This window comes from Lepidochelys kempii, chromosome 13 (genome assembly GCF_965140265.1).
Source record: "Lepidochelys kempii isolate rLepKem1 chromosome 13, rLepKem1.hap2, whole genome shotgun sequence".
Classification (NCBI taxonomy): domain Eukaryota; kingdom Metazoa; phylum Chordata; order Testudines; family Cheloniidae; genus Lepidochelys; species Lepidochelys kempii.
Genome location: NC_133268.1, coordinates 31,652,965 through 31,680,060, shown reverse-complemented (window position 1 = coordinate 31,680,060; position 27,096 = coordinate 31,652,965). Strand labels below are relative to the sequence as shown.

At 41.4% G+C, this 27,096-nt stretch overlaps 1 protein-coding gene across 3 annotated transcripts in view; it reads left to right on the top strand.

Moving 5' to 3' along the window:
- UQCC1 (ubiquinol-cytochrome c reductase complex assembly factor 1) overlaps positions 1-27,096 on the top strand; it is a 96,184-nt gene that overhangs the window by 27,247 nt on the left and 41,841 nt on the right. For all 3 annotated transcript variants that reach the window (XM_073310050.1, XM_073310051.1, XM_073310048.1), the window contains 2 exons: positions 14,193-14,250; positions 25,507-25,615. In XM_073310050.1, the coding sequence (XP_073166151.1) occupies positions 14,193-14,250; positions 25,507-25,615 (167 nt within the window). The remainder of the gene's footprint in view (positions 1-14,192; positions 14,251-25,506; positions 25,616-27,096) is intronic.

The window sequence follows — 27,096 nt, the reverse complement described above, 5'->3', positions numbered from 1 at the left end:
TTGAGACAGGGCATGGGAGTAGAGCAACAGAGATAGTTGCTGATAAACAACAAGGGCAAAGGGACAATGTGGAGGGGAAGCATGAGGCAAGACCACTGACCCAAGTTTTGTTTGAGACTCTGGACCCCAACCAGAAGACCCCAAAAGATTCAAATAGTGAGTTGTACAGAGATGAGTTATAGGTATGTTGCATGTAAGAATGGTTAGGTGCTTCGAGGGGACCTGGCCATGGTAGCTTAATTTGCTAGAGCCTTTTGGATTGAGACCATACAGAGGCAATGTTCTTTGAAACTGCAAACTGAAGAGGTCTCTTGACACGCAAAGTAAAATGTTTTAAAAGTACATTATTAAAAAAAGTACATTGATACTTTAAATTTTTCAGCATTTGAGCATTGGTTTTTCAGATATTGTGGAGAATCTGGACACTGACAGCTACAAAGGAGCAAATGGATTGGGCCTGATCTGATCTTACCCAGACCCAAACAAGATGCTCAATAGGATGTTGAAAGAGAAGGGGATATTTATTCAATAGGCATGTACTAGCTAACATTGACGAACAAATATGGTATCGAGCCTGTAAGCCTAAAATCATTATGCAAGCAGTTGTACAAGTTGATGTCAGGGAATCATCAAGCACTGTCTGAAAGAGAAGCAATTTAAGCACTGCCCAGGGGCTGTCATAGAACCCCCAGCTAGAGGAGTCATGACTGTGTGAACTGGACTGTAGATGATGTGAACTATAAAATCAAAGAGAACAGTAATAGAAATATGTCAATGTTTCTTCAACTGTGTCCAGATTTCTCTCTCTATATATATCCCAACTTCTCAAAAAATGGTATTGAAAATTAATCCATACAGGGGTCCCCAAAACTAGTTTTTAAATTAAAAAAAAAAAAACCCTGTATTTGACAATTTTGATGAATACCCCATTATAAAACATGCTAACACATTTTTAATTTACAAAAACTAGTATAGTTCATTTTGTAAAACTTTTTCATTAATCCTTTGTTAAAAACAGTTGCTTGAGCAAAAGAATGTCACTACATAACAAGTTTTGAAATTTTCTCAGATCCTTTAAATTATAATGCACACATTTGTGTGTGAAATTCTGCTGTTCATTTGTTTAAAGAAAAAATTACTGAAAATTCTCTAACTGGATTAAAACTAAAGGATGCCTCTGTGTTACAAAATGATGCATTAACTATGTTCTTAATGTCATGTTTAGATCCACTATAAAAACATGTTACTATAGCTTTATTTCTAATTAAAGTTCTTTTGTTGCAGGGGGCAGGGAGGGGCAGATTTATTCAGATATGCCCTGGCTCTGTTTTACTGCAGTTTCACAATTCTTTAGCAGATGGAAAGAATGGCTGTCATAAAGGCATTGCCTCCCCATAATTTACAAATGATAAACCTGTGCAAACTGTCCTTTTTATTTCACTAGCCTGCTACAAAATATCCCGAACTCATGGATTTTGATATCTTTAAAAGTGTGTATGTGACGGCTACAAAGCCATTACCATGCCTGAAGAAGAGCTCTGTAGGTTGAAAGCTTGTCTCTCGCCAACAGAAGTTGGTCCAGTAAAATCATAGAATCATAGAATATCAGGGTTGGAAGGGACCCCAGAAGGTCATCTAGTCCAACCCCCTGCTCGACGCAGGACCAATTCCCAGTTAAATCAGTTAAAAGATGATACCTCACCCACTGTGTCTTTCTAAGCACTTTGTACATTTAGTTCTAATGCTCCCCATTAATTTTTTTTTAAATGGCCATCAAACCAAAAGTATACACATCCAAAAATGAGAGGGGCGTGGAACATAAACTAAGAAGGGGGCTTGGAAACTTGTCAGAATTATATGGTGATGAAAGTTATAAAGGTCTCCACTTCTAATATTAAACATAAGGACGTTTCAGAAAATAATTGTTGCCCCGTTGACATGAGCAGTTAGCCAAAAACCAGGGCCTAGCAAAGTTGATTCCATTAGGATGAGAAATCAGTGTTACGAGTCAGGTGTATTCTGGGTGTAATCTTGTTTACAAAAAAAATACACACTGTCACCGTTGGCTTGATCACAATACAGATATAGTAAGCAGTTTCCTTGCCCAGAAATGCCTGCGTCTGCCACTCTAATGAACTCTGGGCCCACAAATCTCTGTCTCTGCTTCCTCTCAGGTTTACGCTCACCATTCCTCCTGGCTTTCTATCTCTTTCCACGTGCACAGGCTGCAACCAGTCTTCTAGGCGCTGTGTTTGCAGCCACGGAAGGCCATTTATCTATCTGGGTCAGCTCATGCTTGATTTTGCAGTTTAGGGACTTGGTGGTAGTTTTCAGTGTCTGCAGCTGTGTTTATTACATAAAGGGACTTGGCTGCTCCTTTTGTTGAACCTGAAAAAGTGCTTGGCATACCCATTGGCTTTAATGAGGTCTGTTGTTGTATCTAAGACCTTCTCCCTGCCCCCATCATGGCAGCACAAGAAGTTCTCATTTTTCATTGTACCTGACTGATAGCGCTCAGCCTACAGTAACTACACCAGACTTTACAGCATCCCACAGAGCTTTCTTTTTCATTCCTCTTATGAGCTGCATGTTTGTTTGGTTTCTTTGGCTGAAAAGGAACTGACAGCTGGAGGCTGTGCAATTCTAGTGATCCCTTTTCACATGATGCTCACTCCTGAGAGGTGTAATGCTTTGACTTACTAGTTGGCTTCTGAATCTCGTCTTAAGCTGCAGGAGAAATTGTCTATAACCTTTACCTTGTAAATAAAGTTTAATGTTTTGAAAACTGTTATATCTGACTGAGCATTTTGGTGGGGTCGGAAAGGTAGCAGGGTGTTGCTCTGTGAGTTGAAATTCAGCTGAATTTTTTTTAGCCATCTATAAGGTTCCTAGGTCATGGTATAATCCTTAACCAAACACTTGACCGGTAGGTGGCAAGATTCCTTTCTGTTGTGGACAGCTTTGCTTGAAAAAGGACAATAAGTTTAGCTGCTTTGAAATCTTAGCCCATGGCATTCTTGCTAGCTGCAAATTGGGAGATCTGATTTTTCCAAAATTCTGGGTGTCTTTCAGTTTTTGCATGATTTTGTTTTTTTGGGTAAGTTTGTCACATTTAACAGCTTGAAATTCCACTGTCTTGCCCTTCCTTTATAACTTTTTAGTTAGCCCTGCAATTTGGTAGCTTTAGCCTCACATGAGGTTATGGGAGATAGCAAATGGTCAGCTTGTACCTGTAGAGAGTAAAATAGTTTTTTTAATAAGTTACCCCTTGTGCAAGGGTCAGCAGTGGGAAATAGTACCAGGAATCTGAAAAGGTGTCTGCTTCATCTAGCTTGTCATGCACAGCAAAGGAAGCTAATTGCACATTTTATTATAATTTATTGGAGGGTAGCTTTATTTTCCACTGATTTTTTTTTAAAACCTTTCTGATTAAAAGAAAAACACATTTAGCACTCTTTCCGAAGTTTTTCTGTTACATCCAACATAAATATTCCAGTTTCATGTGTTTTAATGGTTGCTAGATGGCAGATCCTCCTAGTACTATATTTGATGCTATGAAGTAAAACTTGCACAGAACCTTAATATTGCGTAATTGAGTATATACAATGTATGCGAGTTGACATTGCTGTGAGACCTGCTCATTTAAAAAATGTGTATAGTAGATGTTGATTAACATGAAGTTGCATATCAGCCAGATCTTAGAGTTTTCCAGATGCAATAGTGGCTCACCAAAGTCTTTTTTTTTAATGTCATCTTCAACAATTTATTTTCTTTGATACTAGTTCTCCAAGGTACTCAGATTTTTCCACTTGTTCTAGTTCTTTGTCTCCAACTTTGATCTTTTCTTCTTGTCTTCCAGTTGCCATATTTTTTTGGCTTCTCTTCTTCATGCTCTGTTTGGATTTGGTAAGCCCTGGAAAGCCAAAGACATTTTGATAAAAACAAAAATCAGTGTACAGAGACAGTTGTCTTACCAGTACTGCTATACGTGTTGAAATGTTGGAGTATGAGGAAGGCCAATGGATGTTAGATATTGACTGCAGAAATGAACTGGCTGAGGGGAATACTGAGAGTTTCAAGATTGCAGAAAATAAAAAATGAAGTGATAAGAAAATGGCTATAGCAGGAAATAACACTGTTACAGAAATTTCAAGGAAGCTGACTGCGATGGTTTGGACAAGAATGGACCTGGAAAAGATCTCATACATGCCACTACATATCAGTGTGCAAGGAACTAAAAATAGAGGAAGACTGAGGATGCGTTGAATAGGCACGATGGAGAATGACCTAGCGAAAAAAGGTTTAAAGATAAATGAAGCCGTGAAGTTGGTACGAGATGAAGTGGTGGAAAGATTTCATTTGGCCCCATTGTTGCTGAGCTGATGGATGGACATCAAGAAGTAGATCAGCCAGAATGCAATTAGCCCAGCTTTTGCCATTGCCCACCAACAACAAAAGAAGCAAACCTAGTGAACAATGAACAGTTGCGAACCTAGTGAGCAGTGAACAGAGGAGAAGCAAACAGAGGGAGTATGCCTGGGATCTCACCTAGGGAGAGAGACCACAGAGTTTTTGCCTTTCAGGCTTCTGGGAACAGTAAATACATCGTCTGAAAAGGCTCTTGATACCGTACAAGGAAGAAAATATGGATTGTGATGGATCAGCTGTTTGTCTTTCTACTGGAGGACAGAAGCGACTTCGTCTGTACAAAATGCAAGCTGGTCTCCATCCTGAAAGAAAAGGTCAAAGGACTGAAGGCCCAAGTATCGACCCTGCATTGCAGCAGAAAAAATGAAGACTTCCTGAATAGAAATCAGGATTTGTGTAGCCTGATTTATGGATTATAGATTAATTATATTGATTACTTAAGAATTCCCAGTTATTACTCTGAGGTTTGACTTATTCTTGTCCCAAGATCAGGCCCAGTATTATCAAAATTATTGTTCCTTTGGGAACCCTGATGTGCACAGTTGCAACACTCACACTTTAGAAACCTTTCTGTATTTGTAATAGTTTATTAATACATTTAGGAAAGTCACAAGCACTCTAACCCAGCAAGGTAGCAATAACACAGAATACACATCTCTATATACTCACTCCATCCCTTTCAGAACAACCTGAAATGTTAGCCATTATCTTCTTCATTACCATCACCTTCCTCGTCATCACCAGTGGCCATCATCCTGGCACCTGCCAAGGGCTACATCTCTCTCTCCTGCTCAGAGGCTGGGAGATCATTTTTATAATACGTTATGTTGAGGCCCAACGTAGTTATTCATAGGCCACTATGCCTAATGCATATTCAGTTTGGGTATTTCCTCTCTTCCTTATTTGTATTTCCTCACCTTACTAATGTTGGGTGCCCTTCTACAGGATAGTACAGCAGTTCTCAAACTTCATTGCACTGCATCCCCCTTCCGACAAGAAAAATTGCTATATGACCCCAGGAGCAGAGACCGAAGCCTGAGTTTGCCCAAGCCCCGCTGCCCCAGACAGTGGGGCACCAAAGCTGTAACTCAAGGGCTTCAGCCCTGGTCTTGGGGGTCTGAGTCCCGCCACCCAGGGCTGAAGCCGAAGCCTGAGCCCCACTGCTCAGGGCTGAAGCTCTTGGGTTTTGGCTTCAGCCCCAGGAGGTGGGGTTCAGGTTTTGGCTTTGGTCCTAGGTGGCAGGGCTCAGGTTACAGGTCCCCGTGCCCAGGCTTCAGCCCTGGGCCCTACCATCTCTAATGCCAGCCCTGGTGACCCCATTAAACAGGGTCACAACCCACTTTGGGGTCTCAAGCAATAGTTTGAGAACCGCTGGGTTAATATATTAATATCATCTTATTATCAAATACATCAGTTTGTTGCCATGGCATTCTTTTCAGAGTAAAAGCCGTGTTGGTCTGTATTCGCAAAAAGAAAAGGAGTACTTGTGGCACCTTAGAGACTAACCAATTTATTTGAGCATGAGCTTTCGTGAGCTACAGCTCACTTCATCGGATGCATCCAATGAAGTGAGCTGTAGCTCACGAAAGCTCATGCTCAAATAAATTGGTTAGTCTCTAAGGTGCCACAAGTACTCCTTTTCTTCATGGCATTCTTGTGGTCAGACATCTGCAGAGGTTCCTATCTTAAAGTAGCCAAAAGCTGCCGTTAGCTCATATTCCTGTGGTTGCTGGGTGTCAGTATGTACAAACTTCCCCCTTAAACACACTATTCCCAGGTCCCCAAAACTTAGTTGGGCCATTGATCTGTGCCAAAGTTCATAGGCCTCAAGCTTTATGCTAACTGCTAAAAGCCAATGTCTTACAGGAGACAGACCTGCTAAATAAAATAAATGCTAAAGCTAGGTCTATGGGCCACATTCTGGTATTGCGGGCACAGCATGCCAAAGAATCGGAGAGGGCAGTGCAATGGGGACTGAAGAACAGGGAAGAAAACTGGCAGCCTGTGACCTTCTGAAGGAGGAGAACCAGTATACCCCCAACACAGATAGAGATAAGCAACTGCTTTCAGGCTCTCTGCACAGGTAATACTGTTGATAATGCCTTGGAAAAGTCATCTGAGGAAGGGGTTAGAAGGGATGGGAGTTTCGTGACCACCACTTCCAAGAGGAGGAGCAGGGTGGTGGTGGTCGGGGACTGAGTCCTCTATCTGCTGCCCAGACTGAGAATCCCTAGAAGTGTGCTGCTTACCTGGAGCTAGAATTCAGGATGTGACAGAGTCTGCCAAGACTCAAGTCCTCTGAAATTCTCACCTAAGGTGCATTGGTTTCCATCTGAGCCAGTATATTCGTCTACCAATATTTTTTCCTAAACCAAATAAATCTTAGCATGAGACCTCCTTTCATATGTTAGATGTAAGTCGGACTTTGGCCTTTTACCTGAATAGAATCAAGCAATTTTGGATATTGCCTAAACTGTTTGTCTCCATCGCAGAAAGATCTAGGGGGTACACGATGATTTCACAGAGGCTGTTAAGATGGTTGTCTGGATATATTACTTCTTGCTATAATGCAGCTGGTGCTTTGCCTCCCCAGAGGATAACAGCACATGCTGCCAGATCGCAGGCAGCTTCCACAGCATTACTCCAAATCATTCCAATATCTGAGATATGCGTAGCTGCTACATGGGCCTCAGTGCATACCTTTTCGAAACGCTATGCTTTCATCCACGCCACCGGATGTGATGCTGCACTTGGTAATGCAGTGCTGTCTTCAGTCTTGGACTTGATTCTGAAACGCCCTCCTCCCTGAAGTGGAGCACCCAGAGGGGCACGACTTGAAGAAGAAAGGGTTACTTGCTTTGTTCAGTAACTGTGGTTCTTTGAGATGTGTGTCCCTGTGGGTGCTCCACTATCTGCCGTCCCTCCCCTCTGCTTTGGACTGTACTTCGTTGGGCATTTGGACAGAGAAGGAGCTGAGGGCGGTTCACCCATGCAGCCCGGTGTACCCTCAGAGAATGCCATGAGGTTGCACAGAGCTCATGCATGGGCCAGATGGACACTGCTAATGAAAAATTTCCTATCAAGGTACACGCACACCTGAAGCGGAGCATCTATAGGGAGACATCTTGAAGAACCACAATTACAGCACAAGGTGAGTAACCCTTTCTTCTCTGGTTGAGAGAAACTGGCCATACTGGTGTGTTGCAGTTTTTGTTATGATTGTGGTTTTAATCATGTGGAGAACTTGATCCTGCTCACATTTGTCAATGGCAAAATTCCAGCTCACTTAAATAGTACAGGATCCGTCTCCTAGAGACCTTAGATGAGCATCTCATGTCTTTCTGTGTACTTAAATCAAACCAAATAAATAAAGAATAGTCTAGTTAAAGGGAAATTTACAACAGGTTATTTGAGCCATCCTTTAGAAAATGCAAATCCAGCCCTAGTGAAGCCAGTAAAAAGGAACATAAGCAATGGCAGATAGTTGTAAAGTGGGAATTAAAAATAGGGAGCGAAGAGGGATATTGAAGAGCAAATAGAGAGAGACATAAAAACATAACAAGAAATTCTTTAAGTATATGAGAAGCAGGAAGTCTGTGAGAGTATTGATGGGTGCACTGGACTACTAGTGGGTAAAGGGAGCAACTAAGGAGGACAAGGACATTGCCGAGAAGCTAAATGATTTCTTTGCATGTCTTCCCCACAACTAATACTAGAGAGATACCAACCAGGACCTATTCTTCAAGTAAAAATTAGAGGACACTTTCAGAGACTGAAGTGTTACGAGCATATGCTAGAACAAATTGATACATTTTCAGAACAGCAAGTCACTAGGACCAGATGGTATCCACCGAAGAGTCTGTGGGAATCAAGTGTTTGAGGAATCAAGTGCTTGAGCTGCCTGGAGATTGAACTGCCGTGCATTTGGCTGTACGTAAACATGTTTGTTGTTGTATTTGTTTTTCTGTAGCACTTAGTCTCAGGGCATGGCTACGCTGGAAACTTCAAAGCGCTGTCGAGGGAGCGCTCCCGTGGCAGTGCTTTGAAGCGCGAGTATGGTCACGCGCGAGCGCTGGGAGAGAGTTCTCCCAGCACTCCTGGTAATCCACCTCCACGAGGGGGTTAGCTCCGAGCGCTGGGAGCGCGGCTCCCAGGGCTCGGAGCCTGTTTAAGTAGCTCTTTAAAGCGCTCTGACTTGCTGCACTTGCGGGTGATTTTTCACATCCCTGAGCCAGCAAGTTAGAGCGCTATAAAATGTAAGTGTAGCCAAGCCCTCAGTGATGGGCCAGGACCATCTTGTGCTAGGCATGTGCAAACACATAGATACAGAAAGACAAGGGGAGCACAAGGAAACAATGAGACAACATTGGTCAGTATGATGGGCAGCTTCTCAGCCTACCAGCTGCCTATCTGTTTGCTTTTTTGTAAGCAACATGGCAGAGGAGAGTTTTAAGGAGGACAGTGAGGTAGTTTTGTACGTTTACAGGGAGCTCCTCTGATGTGTTAGGGGCAACATGGAAGACAGCATGAAAGTGCTAGTTTGAAAATTTAACTAGTCGCTGGGAGCTGCCATCTTGCTATCAGGAGTAGATGTTTGATTATGACCAGTTTACCAAGCAGCGGGTGATCCTGGGAATTGCAAACCCATAAGCCTACTTCAGCATCAACTAAAATTGGTTAAAACTAGAATTATAAAATATAAAATTTCTTTAGATATGATATGAACAAATCAGCAACAGCATCTGTAAAGGAAAACTGCCTCTCTAATCAACTAGAATTCTTTAAGTACATCAGCAAAGTAGTGGATAATGGAGGAACAGATGTTGTAAATGGCTTAGAATTTTTTAAAAAATGGCAAATTCCTCAGATGGCACAAAATATTTAGGTTAGTCAAGATTTGAGAAATCTGTGGGGAACTTCTGAGGGACATAGCCAAGGTAGGAAAATGGGCAGCATGAAGGCAAATGAAATTCAGTGTTGATAAGTGCCAAGTTAGTGCGCATTGGAAGGAATAATTTAAATTTATCATATGCATTGTTGGTTTCTGAATTAACTGTAGACACTCATGATAAAATTCAAGGTATCATTGTGGATGGCTCAATTTAAAACCTTTGTGCAATGTGCAGCAGTGATCAAAAAATAAGTAATATTGAAAATATTATCATTCCATTATATAAATTGATGATAGTGCCTCACCTGGAATATTATTTTCTGTTCTAGTGTTATAAGAGCAGAAATAGAAGGGGTCCAAATACAGGTAGTGAACATTATTAGACACATGGAGAAACTTCCATATGAAGAGAGAGTGAAAAGATTGAGACTCTTTACCTTCTGGGGATGAAAAGAGGGAAAATGGTATAAGTATGCAAAAAATAAACAGTATAGCGAAGTTAATTAGAGCTCTTCTAGTTTCCCTCAACTAGGGGGTTGTCCATTTTGGATATGCTTTTGACCAACAGGGATGAATTAGTTGTGAATGTAAGGTGGTCGGGAACTTGGGAGGAAGTGATCATAATCTGATAGAATTCAAGATCCTATGGAAAGGAGGGCATGAGAACAGCAAAACAAGGAAACTGGACTTCAGAAAGGTGGATTTCAACTGACTCAGAGAAATAGTAGGCAAGGTCCCATGGAAGGACCAATTAAGAAGAAAAGGAGTCGAGTGGGGCTGGCAGTTCTTAAAAGATGTAATATTAGAGACTCAACATCAAGCTATTCCGTTACAGAGGAAAGATAAGAAGAGCCAGTGTGGCTGCATAAGTAGCTTTTTGGCTATCTAAAACCCCAAAGGGATGCATACGGGAAATGGAAGGAGGGGCATGTCACCAAGGAAGTGCACTATTCCCATGTATAAGTATGTAGGGCCAAAATCAGGAAAGCCAAGGCAAAGAATGAGTTACAGCTGGCAAGGAATGCTAGAGACAACAGGAGGGGGTTATTCAAATATGTTCAGACCAAAAAAACAGAAAGATCAAAAGACAGTGTGGGTCCGCTGGTTAACGGAGAAGGTGAGGTGGTAACAGAAGATGATAGGAAGGTGGAGCTTCTCAGTTCCTACTTTGTTTCCGTCTTCTCATAAAAAATGTGATCGGATGACTAGCAAAGTTACCATAGATGATAAAGGGGAAAAGATGCAGATCAGGATAAGTAAAGAACACACCAGAGATCTTCTGACCAGTTAGAATGAATTCAGATCAGCAAGGCCTGATGCTGTTCACCTGAGGGTCCTGAAGGAATTAGCTGAAGAAATCTTGGAGCCCCTGGCACAAATATATACAAACTCCTGGATGACAGGAGGGGTCATGGAAGATTGGAGAAGGGTTCTACATTTGCCCATCTTTATCTGGTTGTGGAGGGAGAGAGAGAGAGGAGGAGGAGCTGGGGAACTATAGACCAGTCAACCTGACCTCGATACCTGGGAAGCTAATAGAGCAATGTGTAGAGCATTCAATTTGCCAGTCCCTGGAGGATGAACGGCGTGATCACTAGTAGCCAGCTTGGATTTACCAAGAACAAATCCATTTCAAACCAGCGTGAGTTCCTTCTTAGACAGGGCAGCTGATTTGGTGGATAGGAGGAATGCTGTGGACATAATATTCCTGGACTTCAGCAAGACTTTTGACACCATCCAACATGACATTCTGATAAATAAGCTGGAGAAATGCGGGCTTGTCAGAACTGTTGTTAAGTGGACACATAATTGGTTAAACAACCACAAATGAAGAGTAGCTATTAATGGAATGATGGATTGGAGGGAGGTCTCAAGTGGAGTTCCACAGGGATCTGTTCTGGGTCCATGTTAACATCTTTACTAATAACTTGGATGTAGGAATAGAGAGCACGCTGATCAAGTTTGCAGATGAGACAAAGCTGGGGGGGTTGCCAACACTTCGGAGGATAGAGCTAAAATTCAGAGGGATTTTGATAAATTGGAGAACTGGGCAATACACAACAAAATGAAATTCATAAAAGACAAACGTTAAGGTGCTACACTTAGGGAAGAAAAACCAAATGTACAAATACAGAATGGGGAAAAACTGGCTTGGCAGCAGTACTACTGAAAAAGATCTGGGAGTTGTGGCTTGCAACCTCAACGTGATGCGATGCTGTTGCAAAAAAAGCGAATGCCGTTTCAATTTGCATTAACAGAAGCATAGCATGCAAGTCACAGGAGGTGATAGTACCACTCTACTTAGTGCTAGTTAGGCCTCAGATGGAGCACTGTGTCCAGTTTTGGTCACTAATGTATAGAAAGGATGAAGAGAAACCAGAAAGAATCCAGAAGTGAGTGACAAAGATGATCAAAGGGATGGAATGCAAGCCATCTGAGCAAAGGCTGAAGGAACTGGATATGTTTAGTTTGGAAAAGAGGAGATTAAAGGGGGATATGATAGCGGTCTTGAAATAGCTGAAAGGCTGCCATAAAAAAGCTGGAGAAAAGTTGTTCTCTTTTGCCAGAGAGGGCAAGACAAGATGTAATGGGTTCAAACTACTGCATAGCAGATTTAGATTAAATCTCAGGAAAAACTTCTTAACTGTAAGAACAGTAGGACAATAGAACAGACTGCCTCAGGAGGTTGTGGCAGCTTCTTCACTGGAGGTTTTCCAAAGGAGGCTGGATAGCCGTCTGTCTTGGATGGTTTAGACACAACAAATCCTACATTGTGGAAGGGGTTAGACTAGATGACCCTTGCAATCCCTTCTAACCTTATGATTCTATCATACAAGAACAAAGGGTCAAAAAAATTTGAAGGCAACACATTTAAAACTGTAAATGTATTTATTTATTTTATTTTATTTTATTACAAAACACATATTTAATTTGTGGCATTCATTGCCATGAGGCATCATTGAAGCCAAAAGGTTTGTAGGAGTCAAAAGAGGATTAGACATTTGCCTGTCTCTCTCATTCTCTCTCTCATCCTGGAACATCTTTGCAGAGTTGGGGAGCAGTACAATGTCACCACTCATTCCTGTCCATGGCTTGTTCCTCCATTAAACCCAGCCTGGTTATGTCTCTGCATATGATGTCCTGCCATCTAGTTGGTAGTCGACTTCTAGGTGGGACTGACCTTGGTTGTGCTTGCATTATTTTGTTTGGCATCTTGTCATCTGCAATGTCCCCCCATTGTAATCTTTTCGATTTGTAACCAATCTTATACCTTGATTTCACAACCTACTCTCCTTCTAACTTCTTCATTGGTCTTAAATTCATTCCATTTTACACCTGCCATCTTTTGAAGAACTCTCTGCCTTCAGCCTTGTGATGGCTGCTTCCAGACCCTAGAGTAATACTGTTAGATATTTATACAGATAATGAAAACATACTCAGTTACATTAGATACAATGAAAATAAATTGCAGCCTTTGGGCATCTATCTGTACAGGATCAAGGATATAAGAATAGTCCCAGTAAACAAGTTGTTGAGTTAGTTTTGTAATGTATGTGGCATATACAGAATACATGGCAGTGTGGTATGGCATAAAGGTTTTATTGGCATTCATTTGGGATTGGCTGATATTGAAAACTCATGTTGATAAAATCTTTATACTACATCATTCTATATTCTCTGCATAATATATGGTATGCACAAGTGAACAAAAATATATGAAAGATTGCATTTAACAAGGAAAGCAGAATACGTATTTTCAGCTTGACCAAATTAACACAGCAGAAAGAACCTTTAAATTTTGGAATTCCTTAATTGAATGCTTGGTTCCACAACCTGAATGTTGCATTAACATTAGCTTTTTGCACTTAATATAGAAAGGCGCCTAGTGTATCAGCAGGTCAGGTTGTTAATTTGCATGTGATTAGTCGCTGTGCTTCTAAAACTCCCAGCTGTTTACTTTAATTTTCCCAGTTTATAGACTGGCTGTTAGGATCTCTGGGCATATGAACAATGAAGGATTTAAAATACCCAAATAGTAAATAAACAAATTAATATTTTGTCAGAGATGACACTTAAAGGACCTCCATAGCCTAATGAACTCCTTTTTTCCCACCCCTTCAGAAAAACTTGAGAGTGAAATTCTCCCTTGTGCAGAGACCTACATGAGATCTGTGCCTCTTTGACTTACAAGGTGCATAGGCTTTGTGTGGCCCGCTTTATAGAGGTGAACTTTGTCTTGGGTAAACAGAAGAGCCTGTCAGTATTCTCTGAATGTCAACATACTCTTCCTCTGTCAGACCAAGGGAGGAAGTCTGTTCCAGAACAGGAGGGGACTTGACATATGCAGACAGGCAAAAGAAGGAACTGGTAGCAAATCTGTCATAACTGATCTCAACAGTCAGGTTAAAGCATGAAGAGTGAGACAGTTTCTGAATTAGCAGGTGTGAGGTCTGAACGCAGATCAGATTAAGAGGTATGGTATGGATAGAAGTCTTCTCTGTGCTAAGAGAGCTAGACGTGGAAAGAGAAATGGGACTTCCTTATTATTATTTTGTTTTAACATTTAGAATGTGTAGCACCTAGAGGCTAGCCAGTCTAGGTGCTGTCCAAACATACAGTAAATGACAATTCCTTCCCCAAAGAGTTTGCAGTCTAAAAGGTGAGGAAAAAATGGTTTTCGGAGCTCTCTGTGGAGTAAAACACAAATTTCCGGAAGTAGACTAAGCAGGATCTTCTGATATATGTTTAGTGTATGAAACAAGTTGAAGTACAAAAATATATTTAAAGTAAGAACTTTTCTTTAAAATGTAAAAATCAATGGAAAACATCATGCAATTTTTTTGTGTTTAGTTGTGTTTTGTTTTTCTCCTAGGGTGCCATATGCCTGATACATTGAACTCTTGGTTTCTAGTAGCCCAGCTTCATGTCTGGTAAGTGAAAGTTATAATAATTTTTTTTTATTTTCATGATGCAGACTGAAGCAGTCCTGTCAGGTCAAAAAGCAGTTCCATGGTTATTGACAAGAAATATTCTATTTGTTTTGTTAGCTTGTTTGTTTTAGCAAATTTTTATTAAAGGTCAAACAGACCCAAAGAGAAACTAATATTTGTAGTATTCTCAAAAATCCTCAGTAGCAGAAAGAGCATTGCCATGAGCTTATCAAAAAGCCTCACTCAGACTGGATGGAAAACTCTCATTTAGCTGTTTTAGGAAAAGTTTACATTTACGTAAAAGTGGTTTAAATTGTGAGAATTTGTGGTGATTTTAATTGCTGGCTGTCAGAAACCTTTAGCAAATTATAGCACTGACATTTACACTTGCACCTCTAAAATGGCCATGCAAGTTCAGTAAATGCCAGATTGGGTGCATGTAAAAATATTTAATGCCATAAGCAATATTTTTTTCTTCATTTGTGAAATAAGTAGCCAAAAAAAATCTAATTTTCATCTAACATAACACATTTGAAAAGGTCAGAGGGACGTAGCAGGGACACACAAGGGAATACAGTATTTTCCAGACTGCCAGTTCTCTTAGGAGCCTAATGTCTGAAGAATTAAGTTTACTACTGTAACCTATAGGAGCTATCCACAGGCCAAAAGGAATTTCTGGGAAGAAATAGTCACTTGGCCCAGCAACCCTGTCCCCCTCATTTTTCTGCATCTCTTATTTCTCTTTTTTCCCCCTTAATTTCCAGACTCTGAAATGTATTGAGAGTCTTTGCATCTTACTTCTTTGGCAGCTTATTCCACTCAAAAAACTCTTAACATAACATTTGAAACCTGAAGTGGATATATATGAATATGCTGTGTGATTATTTAATGAAAGGCCCTATTGTATTGTATCTTTTTGGTCACAGAGTTGGGATTAGTGTGAGCACCTTAAATAATAATTTCCTGACTATTTGGGTTTAAATTTTCAACCTAAAACTATGTTTGTACTCTATTCCCTTGCTTTTTAAATATGTGTGAATCAGACTGAGAAACAACTTTGGTCTTAAAGAAACTCCAAAAATATTTAATGGAAATATTAAAATTGCCTCTGTTTGCCCTTCCCTTAATTTCCCTTCTGTTACCTCACTGAAAGATTCATTCCCCCTAACAACATAAACAGAACCTCTTGCAATTATCTGTGTGGGTAGCCAAAGTGCTGGAAAGAGTGTATCTTCAAAGGTAAGGCTGCTACTGCTCCAAATAGCCTGTTATTACTTGCAGCTAACCATAGGCACACGTGGCCTCCCAGATCTTCACCCAGTCACGTGCTTCTCCTTTTCACTTCCAGTCCAGGTTCTGCTGTACCCTAAGATGTTTGCGGTTCTTTCTGAAGATATATTGGCAGTTTCTTATATCCTTCTATTTTAGAGGAAGGGGAGTTCATGGTGCTTTAATGTATGTCTTGCATTGTCCATCAGCCTTCTTTAATATTTCTTTCCATTGCACCTTCATTAGATTTAGTTCCTTAAAACCTGCTTTCCTTATATCTAATAGTCTTATTTTGCTGCACATTCTCCTCCTTGGTCCATTCCTATCCCCTAATTATATACAACTCTAAACAAAGTTTTTTTCTTTTTCAAGTACTTCAGGAAAATTATGTATGCTGCTTAGCAATGATTTGGCCAAACAATGCATATTTAGCTACTTTAATCTTTCCTCCTAATTAATTGCCTTCAGCCCTCTGGTAATTTTCGTTGCTGGTTTCAGATTTCTTTCCAGTCTTTTGACATCTTTCTGTTGTTGGAGTTCCCACAACTGAAGACAATGTTCCAAGGAGGGTGATGAGCTATTTATGCTAAGGGACTATGTTGGCAGAAGCCAAAATGGGTATAAATTGGCCATTCGTTCCTGGATAAATGTTTGATTATACCCAAAGTCTATGAGGGCCAGTGTCTTTTCACCCTCTTCATCTGAGATGGTGAGTTTCTTCAGGCTTTTACTTCAGGTCCTATTCTCTCCAGTTCAGAACTGCCCAAAGTTATACTCCTTGTAGTGGCAGTCGCGGAATCAGTGCCCCTGTTGTCTGCAGGAGTTGTTAGGTCTGTCCCTTGTCTTCTGGCAGCTGTGTTACCTTCTTTCTGAATAGCAGCGAGCCCTTGCTCCTATGTAGGTTTGAGACAAGGGCACTTAAGCGTATATGTGACGGGTTGGATCACAGAAACCCCCTCGGGACTGCCACCTGATGTGCCAAGACTACTTCTGCTCCTGCTTTTCTGCCCTTCCTGAGCCAGACCCGCTAGCGTGCTGCAAACCCAGACCCAGGTCTGAACCACGTTCCCTAACAGTTGTAGGCTTAATTGAAAGCAGCTTGGGAAGTGTTCCTGTCTTTAACACTCAGATGCTCAACTCTCAATGGGGTCCAAACCCCAAATAAATCCATTTTACCCTATATAAAGCTTATACAGGGTAAACTCATAAATTGTTCACCCTCTATAACGCTGATAAAGAGAGATGCACAGCTGTTTGCCCCCCCCAGGTATTAATACATACTCTCGGTTAATTAATAAGTAAAAAGTGGTTTTATTAAATACAGAAAGTAGGATTTAAGTGGTTCTAAGTAGTAACAAACAGAACAAAGTGAATTACCAAGCAAAATAAAATAAAACATTGAAGTGTAAGCCTAGTACAGTAATAAAACTGAATACAGATAAAATCTGACCCTCAGAGATGTTTCAATAAGTTTCTTTCACTGGACGCCTTCCTAGTCTGGGCAAAATCCTTTCCCCTGGTACAGTCCTTGTTCCAGCTCAGGTGGTAGCTAGGGGATTTCTCATGATGGCTGCCCGCTTTGTTCTGTTCCACCCACTTGTATGTCTTTTGCATAAGCCGGGAATCCTTTGTCCCTCTCTGGGTTCCCACCCCTCCTTCTCAATGGAAAAACACCAGGTTAAAGATGGATTCCAGTTCAGGTGACATGATCACATGTCACTGTAAGACTTCATTACTCACTTGCCAGCACACATGTATACATGAAGACTTACAAGTAAAACAGAGGCATCCACAGTCAGTTGTCCTGGTTAATGGGAGCCATCAAGATTCCAAAGCACCATTAATGGCCCACACTTTGCATAATTACAATAGGCCCTCAGAGTTATATTTCATATTTCTAGTTTCATATACAAGAATGATACATTCATACAGATAGGATGAACACATTCAGTAGATTATAAGCTTTGTAATGATACCTTTCAAGAGACCTTTTGCATGAAGCACATTTCAGTTACATTATATTCACACTCATTAGCATATTTTTATAAAAGCATATAGAGTGCAACATCACAGCATAAGCCTATTGTCACAGAGAAATCTGACCCATGGACCTGGAGGTGTGTTCCTGTCCCTCATGCTGCCAGTTGCTCGGATAACAGTCTGCATTTTCTATCACCACTTTTGGGTCCTTGGCTTATTTCCTTTTCTAGCATATCAGGAGCCATCATTCCCTTCGTAGAGGGCCCCTGAATGGCTTGAGTTACCAGATAGTCCTCCATGAGATATGTGGCCTCAGCTAGGGTTACTGGCCATTATCTGCAAACCCAGTCTAGACCAGCAGACGGAAGAATCTGTATGAACTGTTATAGGACTATGAGTTCAGCTACCTGGAGTCAATATAAAATCCCAGGCAAAAACTTCAGTGAGATAGATTTTAAGTTCTAAATATTATATCTATTAATTTAAAGCATTGTATTTATTAAAATAAAAACACAATATTCTTCTCTTTGAAAGTCAAGGAATTCAAAGTTAAAGTTATAAAACCAACATTTTGAAAGTGAGAAAACCTTTGGCTTGGAAAGCTTGGGAATATTCAAATACAATTTAACAATAGCTTTAACTCTGCCACTTCACTCTTACTTATTTTCACCGTACTCATGGGAAAACCCCACAAGTTGTTACACAAACCGAAGTCTGTCTTGTTTTATATGGATTGCAATAGGATTTTTTGTTGTATGATGAAGTAATAGGCTAGAGGGTGGATCACATCTCAGGCTCATTGGATGTGTAAGGTGTTGATTGCTCTGACTGGTATAGTCAGGGTAACATGGAAGAAGATGGTCTCTGGCCTGTGTCCGAAGCCCAGTATGGGAGGATGAAAGAAAGGGTACTCATCAACTGTTATTCTTTGAGAGTCTGCACTTGCCCTACCTGGCCACTTTCCACAGCCCTCCAGCGCAGACGCACCAAAGTGAGAGCTGCACTGACAGTTGAGAAGTGAGTGTCAATTGCACTGTGGAAGCTCACAACGCCAGTTTGCAACTGGTTAGTTGGGAATCAGTTTGGATCAGGAAATCCACTGTGGAGGCAGTTGTCATGCAAGTGTGCAGGGCAATTAATCACCTTCTGTAACATAGGACTGTGACTCTGGACAATGGGCAGTATATAGTGCATGGTTCTGCAGCAGTGGGATTCCCGAACTGGGGAGGGGAGATGGATGGCACACACATCCCTATTTTAACATCAAACTACCTTGGCACAGAAGACGTCAACAGAAAGGACTACTTTTCTATGGTAATGCAAGCACTGGTGGATCACCAGGGACATCAGTGTGGACTGGTCAGGAAAGGTGCATGGTGCACCCATCTTTAAGAACACGGAACTATTCAGAAAGCTGCAAGAAGGGACTTTCTTTCCCAACTGGCGGATTACCACTGGGAATGTTGCAATGCCAGTAGTGATTGTGGGAGGCCCAGCCTTCCCATTGTTCCCATAGCTCATGAAGCCATACGCTGGCCACCTCGACAGCACCAAGGAGCGCTTCAGCTATCAGTTCAGTAGGTGCAGAATGACAGTTGAACGTGCCTTTGGATGTTTGAAGGGTTGCTGGCATTGTTTACTAACAAGATTGGACCGCTGAGGGGAAAAAAATCTACATATAGCTGTCTGCTATGTCCTGCATAATATCTGTGATACAAAGGGGGAAAAGTTTCTGCCAGGTGGAAGTGGAGTGTCTGTCTGCTAGTTTTGAACAGCCAAATACCAGGGCTATAAGAAGAGCTCAACCATTGAAAAACCATGTTAATAGTGAGCAGTGTGTGTTGCTGTCGTGTGCTCTACCTCGCCTTGCTCTTTTGCAGCGTGGTATGAATCTTGTAGTGATTGCTGTGTACATAGGAATATAATGTTGTCAGTGTTCCTATTGTCTGTGAATGATGCTATGGGTTCTATGACAAAATGAAGTAACAGTAAATTGGTGGGTATCAGACCTGCTCAGCACCAGACAGCATATGTTGTGAAGTATAAAGATTAATTTTGTTCCAAAAAAATAGAATCTTATTCTGTAACATGAACCAGATAATTAAAAAAAACATTTAAAACGTAACAAATTAAAGGAACAGAACTTATGAAAGGGAAAGAACACTCCATTTCAGGTACAAAACTTCAAAAATTTGTGGGTCTTTAAAGGGGAGGAGGTCGTCCTGTCTATCTGACCCCTCAGCAGCAGAGGTCAAAATGGTGACCAGAGCAGTCAATGTTGGGCATTGTTGGAGAGCTTCTGAAGGCCAATAAAAGTAGATCTACGTAACACAGTGTCTACACTATCACTGCATTGACCTAACTACATCGACTGTGGCTCTACGCCTCTCAGGAAGATGGTGTTAGTATGTCAATATAGGGGGCACTTACTTTGGCGGGAGTCAAATGTAAGTGAAGACACATCTACAGCTAGGTTGATGTAAGCTGTGCCTTGCATCGACCTAGCCGTGTAGTTTAGACCAGGCCTTGGTGTATTTGTCAAATAAGTCCTTAAACTGGTGCTTTGGTGGTCATATGTGAAATGACTGTTACTTAATTTGAAACTATTAGTTTAACTGCTGATTAGTAGTGTGAAATTTAATTTGTATCTGTCAAGGTTCCTTCCCCACTCTGAACTCTAGAGTACAGATGTGGGGACCTGCATGAAAACCCCCTAAGCTTATTCTTACCAGCTTAGGTTAAACGCTGCCACCACCAAAGTGTTACACAAAGAACAGGGGAAGTGCCCACTTGGAAATGTCTCCCCTCCCCCCCCCCATATCCCCCCAAGCACTACACCCCCTTTCCTAGGGAAGGCTTAATAAAAATCCTCACCAATTTGCATAGGTGAACACAGAGCCAAACCCTTGGATCTTAAGAACAATTAAAAAGAAATCAGGTTCTTAAAAGAAGAATTTTAATTAAAGAAAAAGTAAAAGAATCACCTCAGTAAAATCAGGATGGTAAATACTTTACAGGGTAATCAGATTCAAAACATAGAGAATCCCTCTAGGCAAAACCTTAAGTTACAAAAAGACACAAATACATTCCCTCCAGCCCAGCTATTTTCTCAGCCATTTAAACAAAACATCTAACTAGATTGCTTACAAACTCTTTACAGGAGTTCTGACATGCATTCCTGCTCCGGTCCTGGCAAAAGCATCACACAGATAGAGAGAACCCTTTGTTTCTCCCCTCCTCCCCCAGCTTTGAAAGTATCTTATCTCCTCATTGCTCATTTTGGTCAGGTGCCAGCGAGGTTACCTTAGCTTCTTAACCCTTTACAGGTGAAAGGGTTTTTCCTCTGGCCAGGAGGGATTTAAAGATGTTTACCCTTCCCTTTATATTTAGGACAGTATTGCATAGTTTAATGGTGATTAGTCAGGTATAAAATCAAAGTTATTGTCTTTTAATAAGATTAAAGAGTGGCTAGCTGTATTTCACTCGCTGGGAAATGCAATTTTAAATGTATTTTTGTGTTAGAATTGCGTGGTTGTTCTAATCCGGTTTATTATTTGGCTGTAATAAAAGTTTTGCAGTACAATTATTTCTTTATTGTATTCATCTATTTTTTTTTTTGTCAGGCAGTATGATTTTGCCTAGTTTCCTCACTACTAATTTCAGGATATTGCACTGGAAACAATCTGTTGGATCATTGCATTTTATTAGCAACTTTGGGCCAAATTCTGCTCTTGGATCCACCTGTAGGATACTTACTGATTTTAAAAAGGGTGCCCCTGCTTGTGCATATGAAGACAGAATTTGTCCCTTAGAGTTGATTTCAATGTACGTACAGCATAAAGGATCCAATCTGACTCTAACTGGTTAAAAATGCAAGTATTTTAACTGACTGTGGGTACTATCTGCTTTTTCCACCACCAGTGCAGAACAGTGATTGTTTTAGGTAACCAGATAAAAACACAATATTCATAAGATATTTTAAGCTTCAAAATATCATAGTTTTAAAGTAATGATGCAAACAACTTTTTAAAACCAGTAATCTGAGTGTGGAACAGTTTCACCTTAGTGGTGTGACAAAGATGAGTCAGTAGTTGAATGGACTACAGAATGTGTTCCGTAGTGAAAAAGTAAAACATTTCATACTGTGTTAATCTAGGTATAAAGTTTATAGTCTAAGAAAATCTGTGTCTTTTAAACCTCAGATGGCAGGTGTAGTAACAAACTAGCAAATTTTCAAATAAACTGCATAATTCCATGACCTCACTCTTGGTGCTGCTGAACTGCTCTATGACAGAACTATGCATCCAAACACACAGCGTCCATTCAGGCTTCAAGAGCAACAAGGTTTACTCTGAAAACTACTCCATTCTTGCATTACTAGTGATGGATTGTAATTATTGGTCTGTTGCGCTCTGCCTTCTACCATGACACCACTGAGGGATACTGCAGCTTGAATGGGAAGCAACATTTGTACTGAGGGAATCTCTTGCCAGGGTTCCTTGCTTTCTTCCTTGGCTTGACTACCCAGGCTGTAACGTATAAAACCATTTTCTTATCCAGAGTTGGGCTCCCAAACATGGTCTTTCGTTATCTGTCTTAGTAGGTGTGTGGAAAGCAATGGGATTCCAGGATTATTACTGATTATAGTGTTTGTATGGGCAGGACTTTGCAATCAAAATACACAGGACAGATGAATGATGGGTAAAAGGGTGCATTATCCTCATTTTACACATGGAGCTGATGCGCAGAGGGTGTTTAAGCCAAAGGTCATACAGAAAGTTTGTGCCAGGACTGGGAATTGGATCTATATCTCCCAAGTCCCAGCCCAGTTCTTTAACTGCAGGATTGTCCTTCCTCTCTGGATGGGTATGATGCACTCTGTGTCACTCTATAACCCTCCCTATTCTCCACCACCTGCCAGGGCTGAAGGAAGGATGGTACTGTCAGGCTATGGAGGGATCATCGGTCCATCCTCACAACCACTCTGGAAGTCACCACATGAGCCTTGGGAACACCATGCAGCTCCAGAGCATTTTCCAAAAAGAAAACCTGACACATTTTTAGGGAATTTCCCCATCCCTCTATCTTCCCTAAGCCTCTCTGACTCTGCCCCATCCTCACCCCCTCTTTTACCCTTTCCTCTCTCCAGGTCTTTCTAGCCATCTCTATTGCACTCCCTCCCCACTTATCCCTCTACTTTATACTCACTCTCATTCTGTCTTCCTTCAGCCCTTCTACCCTTCATCTCTCACTTTGCCCCTATCTCTGTCCTCCCCTTCCCCTTTGGCACTGCTCCCTGAGTCCCTCCATCCTTCCCATATCACTTTTCCCCCATTTGTCTTTCTTCCCTCTGCTCCTCCTATGACCCTTGCTTCTCCTCCCCCTCTTGCTCTAAATCAAGGGGCTCATCAAATGCCCTGAACCACACTGAGGGTCTAATGGGGCTAATGAACCCTCCACTGTCAGCGCTGGTAGCTACTGCCAGACATTAGAATGAAGTTTTACGTTTGCTGTGAAGTGCCCTGGGCTACTCAGCAAAGCTTTCAGGTGCACTTCCCCTGAGCTGGAGCACCCAGTACCCTCCAGTCAGAAAGCACAAGCACAAGAAGTACAAAACCATGCAAGAAAGAAAAAAGAGGGCAGGAGGCCAGAGGCAGAAGGTTTTAACAGAGAGCTGCCTTAACCTTCCTGTCCCTATCCCAAGTGCTCCATAACCAGATCCAGCCAATCAACACTCACCATTTCCAGATGTCCTCCATCAAAAAATTAGGTCCATGAGATGTTTTTCATCTCTAATTTCTAAGTTTAAAACAAACACTTGTGTGCAGTTTGGAAAATGTGGCTCTATTCTGAAAAGTGTCTTGGTACAAATGGCTTCATGGGGCTCTAGTTTTATTGTCCATCAGTAACTCACCTCCAGAGTAATTTTTGCTCCATTTACAAGAAAAATATGTTTTTTCTAATGGTCAGGACCCTGTCTGGAATCTAAGATATAAATTGTTTTATTTCCTTTTTGCACATCATCCCCAATAATAAAGATTCTGCCGCTAATTTATTTTTCTACTGAGGCAGCATCCACAATGTGGTAAGCATTCTCAATGTGCATAGGTTGACACAGGTCTTGTGTACACTAGAGAAACACACAGATCTAAGCACCATTTTAATCTCCTAATCTATGTTCTTTGCACTCACACATGAAAGTGCTCCAAATGGTTTATAAGCACACTACAAACCAAGCAGAGTAGAATGTTTTATTGGGGCTAAATACCAGTTTAGCCTGAGCTGTTTTAATGCCAATTTTGATGCAGAGAAGCTGAAACAGTTCAACCCTGTTCTCCTACTAATGTCCCACAGTGCACTTGAAGCCTTGCAAAATCTCCCAGAATGCACTGGTCTGGAGAATGGGTCATTGCAGCTGAAACAGTTTAGGTACGTGCTAGGGTTTGTCTGCATGAACACTTAATTCATGGCAAGCTGAGCTGTAAATCTGCCACGCGCTGAGTTTCCGTGGGTATGCGTGGACTCTGCTGCTGTGAACTAAAAGTTTCCTAGTGCACTTTAATCTACTCCCATTTCAAAGCAAGGTAGATCAAAGCTTTTTGTGCACTGTAGCAGGGTCCATGTAGACATTTAGTGCACAGCAGGTTACAAAATAAGTGGCAATGTGGGGTGTACAGAAGTCCTTAGGCTATGTCTGCACTACATACTATCTTGATTATCACTACAAAAGGTGTCGTCATCGTCGTCTTCTTTCTCCTCCTCCCCCCCCCCCCCGCTCTCCTGCTGGTAATAGCTCACCTTACCTGATCACTCTTGTTACAGTGTGTTCACCCATTGTTCCATGTTCTCTATGTATATAAATCTCCCCACTGTATTTTCCACTGAATGCATCCGATGAAGTGAGCTGTAGCTCACGAAAGCTTATGCTCAAATAAATTTGTTAGTCTCTAAGGTGCCACAAGTCCTCCTTTTCTTTTTGCAAAGACAGACTAACACGGCTGCTACTCTGAAAACTACATACTATGAGTCTCAGCTTGCACAGACGTACCCATGCTAGCTCTCATGTGAGCTAATATGCTAAAAATAGTAGTATGGCTGTGGTCGCATGGACAATGGAAGCGGTGGTAGCAGGAGCTAGCCATCCTGAGTACATACCCTCCTGAACCCCATGGGTATGTACTTGGGGCAGCCAGTCCATTCCACTGCTTCCCATGCTACCACAGCTTCCCTATTTGTAGTGTTCTAGTTCAGATGAGAGCTAGCATGAGTATGTCTACACAAGCTGGGAATCACACCGCTAGCTCATAGTATAGACACAGCCTTAGTGTGGACATGGGTCAAACCTGCAGCGATTCTTAAACTGATACAGCATGGCTAATGAGGACACAGAGGCAGTTCAGTACAGTCAGTTTAATTACAACAGGTTCAGTTCCCTGAAGTAGAGAAATGAGCTTGGACAGACTCCAGTGCTGCCTTCTGTAGCCAGTGTGGCTCTGCAAGGCTTACAGGAATAAAAAACAATGCAAACATATTGTCACCAAGGCTTTATCTACATTTGGGACATTTTTCCCAAAATTCAGTCTGGTTTTAAAACTGATTGGAACTGCAGTGGCTCCAGCAGGCAGAGGCATTTTTATAACCTGCTTTCTGAGGCTTCACTAATTTGAAGAATGATTCCACCTACGGTAGCCTCGTCTGTGCTGCAGCTCCAGCCATTTTTGAAACAGTTTTAATATTCAGGTAGATTTCCCCACTGTAGACTAGTCTGAAATCCAGCAGATCAGACTTTAAATACACAGAAGGCAAGTTTTGTGAAAGTAAAAATGTGCCATTTTTATTGAGGAACTTTTCTAACCAGAGCAGAATATTATTTATACTTATAGCACTTTCCATGCTGTAGTGAGATTTGTAAGGAATTTAAAATAAAAATAGGTTTTTTTACTCTTTTAAGGTCTGAAGAAGCCGTTGGAAATCAAACCAACTTCTCTGGTGCTTGTTCTCTTGCAGGATGTGTCTGGTACGAATGAAACAGGAGGGTCGAGCTGGGAAATACATGTGTCGCTATATAGTTCATTCTATGTGGGAAGACGTTGAACAGCGTGGTAAGGTGATGGGGGTAAGTCATCTTTGTCTAGTGTTGACTTTCTTGATTATTTTGATGACCCAAACCATGTAATGTTTTGTGACCTGGGACATATTAGAACAGTGGCTGTGGGATTAAGGTGGTGCAAGACTTGGTCTGACTGGTTTCAGCTGGGATTTCAGTATTCCATGTACCTAGGACAGTGGATGGGAACGGGGAGAGAGGACAGAGTTTCTACATAATGCTTTAACTAACCACAAGTACAATCTACAGTTTGGATTCTCTGCATATCTGGTCCTGATCTCAGAAGGGAACTTATAAAGGAACAAACTTATAAAGGAACTTCAGGGGCAGTTCAGTCACAAGTTAAGGGCTTAATGCAGGAAGCACTGAGTGAGGTTCTTTGGCTTGTACTGTGCAGAAGGTCACCCAAGGTAATCACAATGGTCCCTTCTGGCCTTAAAGTCTTCGAATCAGAGTGTGCCACTGCATACCAGCATTGGTATGGGGCCTCAGAGATCACAATGCATGGGGCAGCAGCACTAGGAGATGACCTTCACAAACCTTGAAGTATAGTGACCTCTGCAGGGCTGATGGAAATGAATGTCCTTGTCTTCACAGGACTCCAGTACTTCTGCAGGCAATGGTTGGACTGGGAGGCAATGCCTATTGTGACTTGTATTGGGAAAAGAGGGAACTGCTGTTATGCTATTGCTGGAAAAAAAGGGGATTGTTTAGGATTAAAGTAAACAGAACAAATAGAAAACCTAGAAGGGTTAATATACCAGTGCCCCAGTTACTAAAGAAACAAGAAGCCAAGGCAGGGTCAGCTAGGGAGCTGGGTCAAGTAACATTCAAAAGAGGGAATATTAACCATAGGTCAGAAGTAATCTTGTCTCCTTTCTCCCACGCTCCCTTTTGTTTCTAAATTGCACTAATTGTATTGTGAGCTCTTTGGGCAGCCCTCTCCTCTGTATGTGCAATGGGTCCACAACGCTTTCAGGTACTGCTAATGAGAGTGTGCAAGGGAGTGTCTCTCTATTAGGTGTACAGTCTTCTCTTTTCATTGCTCAGAGAGTCCTGGGAAGTGTTGATTCTGGGAGATTTCAGTTGCTCCCTCAGTGACAACTATTCTTTTTTTTTTTAGTTGCCTGAAACTTTCTGAGAACTCTGCTGTCCAGGTGCTTTACTCAGTTAGTTACAGAAAGTGCACACAAGGCAGCCCCCTGTTGGATCTAGTCTTTGGAATAGATCTGAATTTAGGAGTTTCTGTGTCTCCTGTAAATCATGCTATCCCCATTCCCTGCAAAGCTCCCCTTGAAGACTTAGAAAGAATCTTCAGAAATCAGTCTTATCTAATCAGGGACCGCACACACTAAAATGTATTCAGCGTGGTTGTGTGGTTACTGTATGATGTCAGTACCAACCAGAGTTAAAGTTGTGTGTGTGACCTAACTGTATGTTTCCATACCTCAGCATGTTTAGATTTCTTTTAACCTTAATTCTGAATTTCC